This window comes from Callorhinchus milii, unplaced genomic scaffold (genome assembly GCF_018977255.1).
Source record: "Callorhinchus milii isolate IMCB2004 unplaced genomic scaffold, IMCB_Cmil_1.0 Scaffold4, whole genome shotgun sequence".
In the NCBI taxonomy this organism is placed as follows: domain Eukaryota; kingdom Metazoa; phylum Chordata; class Chondrichthyes; order Chimaeriformes; family Callorhinchidae; genus Callorhinchus; species Callorhinchus milii.
Genome location: NW_024704745.1, coordinates 25,761,608 through 25,773,012, shown reverse-complemented (window position 1 = coordinate 25,773,012; position 11,405 = coordinate 25,761,608). Strand labels below are relative to the sequence as shown.

General features: G+C 44.5%; 1 protein-coding gene across 1 annotated transcript in view; it reads left to right on the top strand.

Moving 5' to 3' along the window:
- The first annotated feature begins 1,688 nt into the window (after window positions 1–1,688).
- The window catches only part of myo16 (myosin XVI), a 247,081-nt gene continuing 237,364 nt past the window's right edge, over window positions 1,689–11,405 (top strand). Inside the window, exon 1 of the mRNA XM_042334636.1 lies at window positions 1,689–1,752. Within this exon, the coding sequence (XP_042190570.1) occupies window positions 1,725–1,752 (28 nt within the window). The 5' untranslated portion in view covers window positions 1,689–1,724. The remainder of the gene's footprint in view (window positions 1,753–11,405) is intronic.

The window sequence follows — 11,405 nt, the reverse complement described above, 5'->3', positions numbered from 1 at the left end:
ACTGCACGGATTCTAGCCATGTTGATAGAACTGCGAGAATCGAAGGGTGTCTGTGAACAAGGCTTAGGGCAACTCAATGTCAATACAGAATCTACCAGTTCTTTATTTGGTCAACTATGTTTTCTGTCAGGTGGGTGGCGGGGGCCTGAGATATTTCACTGTTCATGGTATCATAGGACATTATATTGAAATATGAGTTGCTATAGAAATGTTATCATCCAATTTATGTCCATAAGATCATTAGCTTCCACATCCCACACCTAAAAGCACTTCAGTGCTTCTTTGGTTAAAGCTTAGAAAATAATAAGCAAATTTTTTTAAAAAATAGGTTAAAGATCATTTGGCATGTTACTGTGAGGTGGATCTGATACTACAATGTTTCAGATTAGTTGCAATAGCGTGAAGCTCAAACACATTTTATTTCAAGCATATTTATTGTTATACAACAACAACAAAATTACACTTATAGAGCGCCTTTCACGTCGGGAGGACGTCCCAAAGCGCTGAACTGTCAGGTGTCGGAGCCCGAGCATGGGGGAGGGGTGGTGTAGGGGTGAGGGAAGGGGGAGAGGTGGGAGGGAGACCAAAGGCACGATCAAAGAGAAGGGTCTTGAAACCAGCCTTGAAGGAGGCAAGGGAGGAAGCGAGGCGAAGGGACCGTGGGATGGGGTTCTGGAGTGTGGGGGCAGAGAGGCTGAAAGCCCGGCCACCACTGGTAGGGCAGGTCAGGAGGGAGACATGGAGCAGACCGGCGCCCGATGAACGGAGGGAGCGGGCAGGTTGGTAGGGGGGGTGAGGCAGTGGGGCGGAGTCTGGCAATATTGCGGATGTGTATACATACATACATACATACATACATACATACATACATACATACATGCATGCATGCATGCATGCATGCATGCATGCATGCATGCATACATGCATGCATGCATGCATACATACATACATACATACATACATACATACATACATACATACATACATACATACATACATACATACATACATACATACATACATACATACATACATACATACATACATACATACATACATACATATGCAGTGTGATATTTGGAACAAGTTGAAAGTCAAATAATTTAATAAGTCAAACGTTTATTCCGTTTGAATGTCATGTTGATTGAAAATGAAGAACGAGAAATGTTTCCATTTCAGGAAAAAACATCTTGAAATGGATTGAACGTCGAGTGATTATTTATTTAAACAATTGTCACTTTAAAGTGTGGACAAAACGCCAGTGCAGTTCCCTCATATTGGGCTGATCGATGCTATCTCCCGGAATATAAATGAAGCCTCCTCATCAGTGTTAATTAGTAGTCATTGAAAAGCCATTGTAAACCAGTTTACTGTACTGGCTGTTAGAGCCGCAGTGCAGCTTTATACCTCAATCCTCCAAGAGATCAGATGTGCACCAATTAATTCCTCCCTTTTCCAGGGATGTGGGATTAGGAATTGTGTCAGTCAATTCTGCTATAACAGCACGTGCAGTAGTCATGGTTCGGGACACACAGAGGTTTATTTCGACTGGTGCTGCAGGAGTGTTGCAGCAAAGTGATTGCTCCTGCAAGATGCTGGAATCCAATCTCTTTTAAATAATGTATACTGAACACATCGTGGTCAGAACATCAAGTCATGTTTTCCTCGGTCATGGCAGTTGCGTGGGAGAATGTTGGAATCTGTAGGATACTCTGAATGGAAAAATGTCCCATTATCATTTTATTAAATGCTGTAAGTAGCATTGCAAAGCTTTCTTGTTAACAAATGTTTCTTGTATTTTCTGATTGTATCGTATTAACTGATGCTGATTTTGTAGTTTGTATGGATGTGATTTGATAACTGAAAGGCTACAGCATGAAATGTTTAACAGCTATGAATCACAATTTATTTCAGTATGTGGTGCTTTATCCTTACTCTTCTTCAGAGCTGATTCATTTTTACTATTATCAGCTGTAGTATGTGTGCTAGTTTTACTTTTTATCTACAGGACAGCAAAGAGTGTGCTGTGACATCGTCCTATATCTGACATTTTCAGCAGCTGTTTTCATGCCTCTGCAATGTTTGGGATATTGTAGAAAATGGATTTTGCAGTGTAATTTCTGTAACGTGTTGAGATTTTTATTTCAAACTAACAGGTTAAAACTTGGCTATTCAGAGATTTATTTTCATAATACCACTCTAACGGAAGCTTTTACTTCAATTAATCAGCCCCTTTGTTTCCTACTATAAGCAACGTAATTGTAGCACTGAAATCTACTGACTGCAGTAAAAATAGATTTATGTTCCACTACACTGGGAAGCATACCAGAGACTAGCTCAAGAGGGAGTATCTAAACTGAATTAAGCCAACTTTATCGCTGGGGCTTGTAGTCATTGTGCTGTATTTTATATTTTGATAGTTTACATTCATTTGAAATTGTAGCAAGAAATATAATGTGACAAGTTGGTGTTCTGAAATAAGCACTGAAGGACATGTGCTGAATTAATGTGAAATTCGTACAGCAAGTCTAAGGTGTGCTTTATATAAACCTCCAAGTTAACCATTTGAGCAGGACAAAGTTTGAAGAATCCTCTTGTGAAATCCTCTTTTTTTAAAAAAAAATGAGTAGAAATGTGTACCCAGCAATTATTTTTGGGAAGAAACTATTTCCTTGAGAAGAGCTGTTTGATGTTGACACAAAGAGACAGACCCACAAATTACTGTACACAGTGTCATTATCTGCACTTGGCCATAGTGTTGCATCGGTTACACTGAGTATTGTGTTTTGCACTGCAGATGCATAAACTATCGTAAGGGGCTGTTATAAGAGCAATAGATGAACAGCTTCTAATAAGTAAGTACTTTCTTCATAGACCGGAATTGACGGTACGCATTGTTTATTAGTCTAGTCACATCTAAGGGCTCTTGAAGACCCGCATCTATAAGTGGTTTGTTTAAGTGGATGGTATCTGGAACATGCTTAGAATTTCTGTTAGGATTAGACATGGGGAACTGGTTTCAGGGATGTTGGAACAGCTTGAGGTTCAACATCCCCTAATCTTTCAAGGTAAAGTGTCACGTTAGAGGGAGAATTCCAGTTACCAAAACTTAATCTGATGTACTTTTACTCAAAGCACTAAAATAGGAAATGCACAAGGTAAAGGGAAAACATCCATGTGGATTAAATTTTGTCACTTTAATGGGTTTTCTTCATTTCAGTAACTGCCTTTAACTGTTTATAGTAGAGATAAATGGAACAAGATAATAATAATAATCCTTGCATTGATGCAACACCTTCCATGTCAAGAGGATGTCTCAAAGTACTTGATAGGATTTATTGTGCTGTGTAGTGACTGTATTTTGTGGGGAAATGTAAAAGCTTATGTGCAGGTTTGAGCAATGAAAATTGTTACAGAATTGTTAACATGCACCTTCAACAGCTGAAAAACTAGCATATCCTCTAATGATAATTAGACATCGAATAAAATAAAATTGCACAATAAACATTTGGCTGCTCTATATGATTTGAAGGAATTTATTATAAAATACACAATTTTTTAAAGCTGAGGTTGCCCTATTTTTCTTCAGTAGAGGTCTATTTGTTAACAGAAGGCAGATTATTAACAGACGGCATATCATCATTTCACCAGTGTGTGATGATACCGTTACTTCCCTGAAATGCCTGATATATTGTCTCTCTGTTAACCTTAAAATTGCACTTAGGATTGTAAAATGGCTTTTCTTTGCACTTTCGCTCAGTCACCTGTGGGGTACCCCAAGGATCCATCCTTGGCACCCTTCTCTTCCTCATCTATGTGCTCTCTCTCGGTGATGTCATCCACAGACACACGGTTAACTTCCACATGTGTGCGGATGACACTCAACTCTACTTTTCCACCTCCAGCTGCAACCCCCAGTCCCCTGATGTTCTGTCAGCTTTTCTTTGGCTACCGCCGACGTCTTCTGTCCCATGGTTCCGACCTCCTTACCCTCCCCAACCTGTCCTTAAAACTCTCTGAACCCATGCGCAACTTAAGCATCAGGTTTGATCCCCAGTTATCCTTCTTCCCCCATATCTGATCCCTGGCCAGCACCGCTTTCTTCCACCTCCACCACGTTGCCCGTCTCTGACAATACCTCACCCCAAAAGCTGCCGAAACCCTTGTCCATGCCTTTGTCACCTCTCGGCTGGACTACCCTAATGCCCTCCTCGCCGGTCTCCCCTCCTTAACTATTCACAAAATTCAGCGCATTCAAAACTCCGCTGCCTGCATTCTCATTCGCACCAAACTCCGCACCCCAATTACTCAGTCCTTGCCAATCTCCACTGGCTCTCTGTCACAGAGTGGATCAACTTCAAGATCCGGACTCTTGTGTTTAAATCCCTCCATTCCTTGGCAACCCCCTATCTCTCTAACCTCCGCTCTCCCCACAGCAGTACCTGCGGCCTCCGCTCTACTGGGTCCGGCCTCCTTTGTGTCCCCCGAATCCTCCGCTCCACCATCAGCAGCCATGCCTTCAGCCACTAGGCCCCGAAACTTTGGAATTCCTTCTGTCAACCCTTCACCTCACTCCCTCCTTCCCCATCTTCAGGTTGCGTCTGAAGACCTTCCTTTTCAACTGCGACTGTAGTCACCTTCCCCCTCCCCCTGGCTCGGCCTCAGGTTCTGCCATTGTTAAGCACTCTGAGATGCCACCTGGCATAGAGGGCGCTATATAAGTGCAAGTTGTTGTTAAAGCTAAAGAATTAGAGATGTTTCATATTAACAGGCTCTATTTGGATCGTGGTAGCGACGTAACACCAGCTACCCCTGACTCTAAGCAAGTATTGTCATTTCTATTCCAAGGTTCTGAGGGCTGTTAAGGCCAAATGTGGCCCTGCAGAACTCTGACTGTCAGTGCTGTGAATAACGGGCAGAATCCACAATGTGTTAATAACTGTATGTGGACGAAGGTGCAATTTCTGCTTGCAGTCCTTCCGTGCATCAGTGTCTTGTATGGGAGGTTTAGAGCTTATTTGCATCAGAGGTTGTTGGAGTGAATCTTTATAATCTTGTTTTTGGGGGTGGGTGAAGACTGCTCTTGGTCTTCAGTAATGAATGCCTCTAAAACCTGTTTGCAATATAAACGCAACACTATCAACTTTATCTATCAACAGCTATCTCTCTGTTCCCATCTCATTGCCAGTTCCTAACCCTCTCTTGATTCCTAAATAAATACTTGGGGATGAAAAATGTGATGTGATAATCATCACATTGCTGAAAATTGTACCTAAAACAGTCTGAATTGGTTGTGAACATTTCTCTCATCCTCCCCCCACTCATCACCACCATCCCTCCCTTGCTCAATTTTGGCAGAAATGGTTTGGTGCGAAGTTTCTGACCTCTGGTGTCTGGGGGAAAAGAATACTTTAAAGGAAGCTAAAAGCCTCCATATTTCCAGCTGCAGATTGCTGAATATAAAAGAACTTGAACAGATTCCTCCTTAAAAGAAAGCTGGGTGCTTTACTGGGTAAACATCTGCTCTTTCAGCTTCAGGACTGGCGGTTGAAACCACCCAAATTGAAGGAATGAAAAATCCCTTCTGTCTGCCAACTTAGAGAGTTTTACACAAAATGTATTTTGGCAGTCAGCCCCTTGTTTGAGTCCACAGCACAGAGAAGCATATTGTTCAGCACTAATGGACTTTACACTTGCAATCTCACTCACTCACATGGATAGCTGGTGTGGGGAAATGAAATGTCACACTAGTACATTATAATGTGATTATCTGTGGTTAAGATTAAAGCAAATAGTTGGGGCAGAGCAGGTACAGATTTGCTCTCCAATCTACCGTGTGTTATACCTGACCTGAGAGGTTGGGTTGGGCTCGGTGTACAAAATGTTCCACCAACCTAGAACTAGACGGACCTTGTTTTTTTTGTCTAGCATTCTTATGTTCTTATGTAACTTGCATTTATGTCCCTCACCTTGATCAGCTCAAAAATACTGTACTAATACAGTAACGGGAACTTCTGTAATAGGACTGTGAAAAATACTGTACCACAAGCACTTTGTGACATCCTACTGATGTGACAGGAGCTATCTATATAAATGTTAAAATGTCGTACCGTAAAGTTTGTAAAACAAACCCTTATAAATTATTTCAGAATAGTTCAACTGCCACTTGGATCAAACTATCTGAAACTCCAGAGTTTGCTGCAAGATGCTTCGGACCCAACTATTTTCCCAGAGTTGTAGGAAGGGAATGGGAAGTTGAATGGGAAAAGTGAGCAGAAACTCTACCCATTTGATAATATACCAGTGGTGATCATCCACTCAAATGTGGCAGTTTTTACCTCACCAGAATATTAGATTTAGAGTATATATTGCTCATTAATTTCCTGGCTGTTTGTGGCACATTCCTATGCGCAAATAGGCTGCCTCGTTCACCCACAAAACACACAGTCACTGCACTTTGCAGTATGAAACACTTTGATACTTGGAAGGTGCTATACCAAATGTAAAGATTATTATTATTTTGTGATTTAATAAACTTCTTGTCAGAAGAAGGACTACAGGAATCATTATCAATCATGCTTTTCACTCAGGACTACAATAGCATTTTCCAAAAGAGCACTTGAATTTGCTGAATTATTAACATATTTCTGAATAAATGTGTTTCCATGATCAGTGCAGTATGAAAATTGCTACCATATTAAACCTCCCAGGACTGTGACCTGAAGATGGGGAAGGAGTGGATGAGGTACAGCGATAGAGGAAAAGTGTTCCAGATTTTCGGGACATAGTGGCTAAACAAGCTGGCAGTGCAGGTTGACGGGCTTTCTGTGCTCTATCAGCGTACATGCTTCTCCATCAGAGAATCAATGTCCATCCATATTGTCAGTGAAATGTTTTATTCCTATGTTGAAAAGCCACTGGGAAAGATACAGTGGCCAGAAAACAATATTGTGGCTCATAGTATTCAAATAAAAGTCTGAATTTATGTAGTTGTTAGTTGCTCAGATGCTGCAGAATCTGACCAACAATATAAATGGGCAGATTCTACAACACTGGCAGTGCCTTCGGTCACCTCCCCCCTCCCCCTCCCCCCAGCATGACATCGTGCTCCAACACTGTCAAGCCTCTTGGACGTTATCCTGCATGAGGGGCACGATATAAATGCAAATTGTTGTTGTAGTTTAGTTTACCACTGTGAATTGCAGCGTCCAGAGGTACCAGCAAAGCAGACTTCAACAATGAGAATTCCCCAGTAACCCTCCCTTCAATGGCAATGTTGAATGTAAATGGGTTGATTATGTCTCCAGTGGAAATGAATAGCCTGTTTCATGGTGGGTCCTCATGCCCCTCGATGGATACACTCTGAGACACCATGATAAAGGTTTCTACCCTTCCCATCCTCTGCCCCACCACCACCACCACCTTAATCCCCACTGTCTCTGCATGAACAGCACATCCCCTCACCAGGCTCCAGTGGCTCCTTGCCAACCAAAAGATTGACTTTAAGATCCTCATTTTGATAATTGAATCCCTCCATTTCCTTGTCCCAACCTACGCTCTCTCAACTCGCCTTCCACTCCTCAAACCTAGGTTTGCTCCATGTTACCTGCCCACGCCACCTGTTTGTCAAGCTGTCAGCAAGTCTCAAAGTTCTTCTAAAAAACAATCTTTTACTGTGCCTTTTATGTACCTTTTTATACCCGAAGACTTTCCTCTTCGACCGTGCCTACAGTCATCTCTTTCTCCCTGGCTTTGGCTTAAACTATGTAATTGATCAGTACTCCGAGACATTACTCCACATGAAGGTCACTATATAAATGTAAGTTCTTGTTGCTTGTGGTCAACATATTCTGTTTCCCACCTTGCTCAGGTGAAAAGGTTTCTCACTCCATCTCTAAGATGCGCTTTGAGACATTTTTACATTAAAGTTTCAATATAACTGAAAATTTTGAGAGGAAATCTATTGTCCATATAAGGGACATCAGGAAGCAATGATAAACATAAAATCTAAAATCTGTCTCAGGAAAGCAACAAGGAAGCTATGAAAATACTTCAAGCGGAACAGTTACACAAACAAGAGAGGCTTGGAGAAGATACAGGGAGAACCTGATGGTGGGGAACCTCAATCAAGAGGAATGGAAAGAGAGATAGCAAAAACAGGATATCTAACTGAGATAGTGGCAGGTTAAGCAGCTAACACTACCACTACTGTACAAGTCCCTGTAGCTCTTAAAATGATCTTAAACTTGGATTAAAATTTTACCTCATACAGGATTATGAAACTGACTTGAAGGCCCTTAGAGACACCTGTGATTCACAAAAATACCAAACTGGTTCCTTTTCCCAAATCCTCCACTCATGTTTCTATCACAGATGAATGAATTTCAGCCATTTTAAATAATCGGAGGTGACCTTGAAACAAAAGTAAAGGGAAAGAAGCATTTAACAAAAGACAAGCTGAAAACACAAAAAGAAACTGGCAGCTTTACAAGTTACTGCCTTAGATCAATTTTGATTTGGTAATTCATTTCATGCAATTTTGAAGCTAAGTACGTGTTTTTGGATTGAACTTTATTGAAACAATGGTTTGTTGAATTACAAGCTTAAAAAGAAATTTGCAAGCTTTCCGTACAAGCGTCCGCTCACTAACAAACAAGTCCCTCACAATCCATGACTTTACCATCGAGGAAAACATTGACTCCTTGCCTTCACTGAAACCTGGGCCACCCCAGGCGACACCTTCCCACTGGTCGAGGCCATACCTCCAGGTTACACCTTTCATCAAATTACCTTGGCCTAATCGCCATGGCGGTGGTGTGGCTCTCATCTCACGGTCCCCACCTTGGCCTTTCCCCTTACTCCTCCAAACCTTCCCCTCCTTTGAACACCTTACCCTCTACCACCCCTCCAGGCTTCCCTCAAAATCCTCCTTGTTTACGTCCCCCCAATCCTTCCCCCACCTTCTGCTCAGACATATCCACCCTCCTATCTTCCCTCTCCCTCTGCTCTGAACGCCTCCTAATCCTAGGCAACTTCAACCTCCACTTCAGCCCCTCCTGCTTTACCTCTGCCGACTTCTCCTCCCTCCCCTCTTCCCTTAACCTCTACCTCCACATCCACTCCCCCACCAATGACCGTGGCCACCCCCTTGATCTGGTGATCACCCGGGACCTCACTGTCTCGGACATCACCATCATCGATAAAGCCATCTCGGACCACCATTTCATCTCCCTCAACACCTCCATACCCTTCCCCTTTCTCAACCCTCCACCATCACATACCGTCTGTGGAAAAAAAATTCCTCCCTCTCCACTGCCCTGGAGTCAACTGAACTCCTACACCTCTGGCCCTCCCTGACCGATTTCCCCTCCTCGCTCTCTTTTCTCCACAACTCCCTCCTCCATTCTGGACTCCCTTGCCCCACTCACCTCCCGAACTGCCTCATACTCCCATAATTCCTGGTACACCAGCCATCTCCATTCCCTCAAGGCACAAGTGCGAGCTGCCGAACGCGCCTGGACCAATTCTAAACTAACGGTCCATCGGCAGATTTGCCTTCATCATACCAAGACCAACCGCTGCGCTCTTGCCTCGGTAAAATCCTTCTTCCACTCCAAGGGTTATCTTGGAGGCAAAGGACAACCCCAGGCTTCTCTTTTCCACCACAAACCGCCTCCTCCATCCACCTTCCCATGCTTCGCCCATCCTCTCCTCAGACTCCAACTGTGAGGAGATGCTGAACTTCCTTGAATCCAAAATCGAGGGGATACATTCAGCCTCCTCTGCCCTGTCTACAGCCACACCCACATCACCTCTCCCTCATGACCCACCCCCCCACCCATCTCCCTCAATACTCCTTCGACCCTATCTCTCCCTCCTCCCTCACCGCCATTGTTCGCAAACTCAAACACACCACCTGCTCCCTCGATCCCATCTCCACCTCTCTCCTCACCTCCAGCTCCACCTTCTGGCCCCTCTCCTTGTCCACCAGTTCAGTTCCCAGCCCCCTAAAAAGAGCCGTCATCATCCCCATCCTAAAAAAACCTTCCCTGAACTCATCCCTCCTCTCCAGCTACCACCCCATCTCTAACCTCCCATTCCTCTCCAAAACCCTGGAATAAGTCATCACATCCCAGCTCCCCTTTCTCTCTCGCCATTCCCTCTTTGGACACCTCCAATCCGGCTTCCGCACTGCCCATAGCACGGAAACAGCCCTGGCCAAAGTCACTAATGATATTCTGAACATCTGTGATCAGGGCTCACTCTGCCTCCTTGTCCTCCTCGACCTTTCTGCTACCTGCGACACTGTCAACCACTCCATCCTCATACACAGCCTCTTCTTTATTTAATCTTTGCGGACCTGCCCTTGCCTGGATCGAATCCTATCTCTCTCACCATCTCCACTTTGTTGCCTCAAACGGTTTCTCCTCCAGCCCCCGCACTGTCACATCTGGCATCCCCAAGGGCTCTGTCCTTGGCCCTCTCCTCTTTAATATCTACATGCTCCCCCTTGGTGACATCATCCCAGAAATGGGATCAATTTCCATATGTATGCGGATGACACCCAACTGTATCTTTCTGCCTCCACCCTCAACTCCAGGACCACTGCTGTCCTGACAGACTGCCTTTCGGACATCAAGTCCTGGATGAGGGCAAATTTCCTAGAGTTGAATGTGAACAAGACTGAGGCCCTCCTGATTGGCTCACACCAGCGCTTCTGCACCTCAGGCTCTGGCAGCATCAACCTCCATGGTTGCACACTTCAACTCAGTCAGGAACTTAGGTGTCTTGTTCGACCCTCAACTGTCTTTTCTTCCCCACATCCAAGCCATGATCCACTCCGCCTTCCCTCACCTCCGTAACATCGTCCGGCTCCGCCACTACCTCACCCCTCAGGCCGCTGATACTCTTGTTCATGCCTTCATCACCTCCAGGTTTCACTATGCAAACGCCCTGCTTGTCGGTCTTCCCAACTCCTCCCTCCACAGCCTGCAGATAATCCAGAACTCTGCAGCCCGTGTCCTCTCCCACACCAAACTCCGTGACCCCATCTCTCCCATTCTTGCCCGACTCCATTGGCTCCCTGTCCTTCAGAGGATCCAGTTCAAGATCCTGATCCTCAAAGCCCTCCACGGCCTCGCCCCACCCTACCTCGGTGACCTCCTAACCCCCTACCAACCCACCCGCGCTCTCCGTTCATCCGGCCTGCTCCATGTCGTCTGACCTACCCACCCCACCATTGGTGGGAGAACCTTCAGCCACTCTGCTCCCAACCTCTGAAATTCCATCCCCCAATCATTCCGCCTCGCCCCCTCCTTAGCCTCCTTCAAGTCCCGCCTCAAAACCCTCTTCTTCATCCATGCAATTGGTCATCCCATTCCCACTCCCCTCCCTTCTCCCTCCCT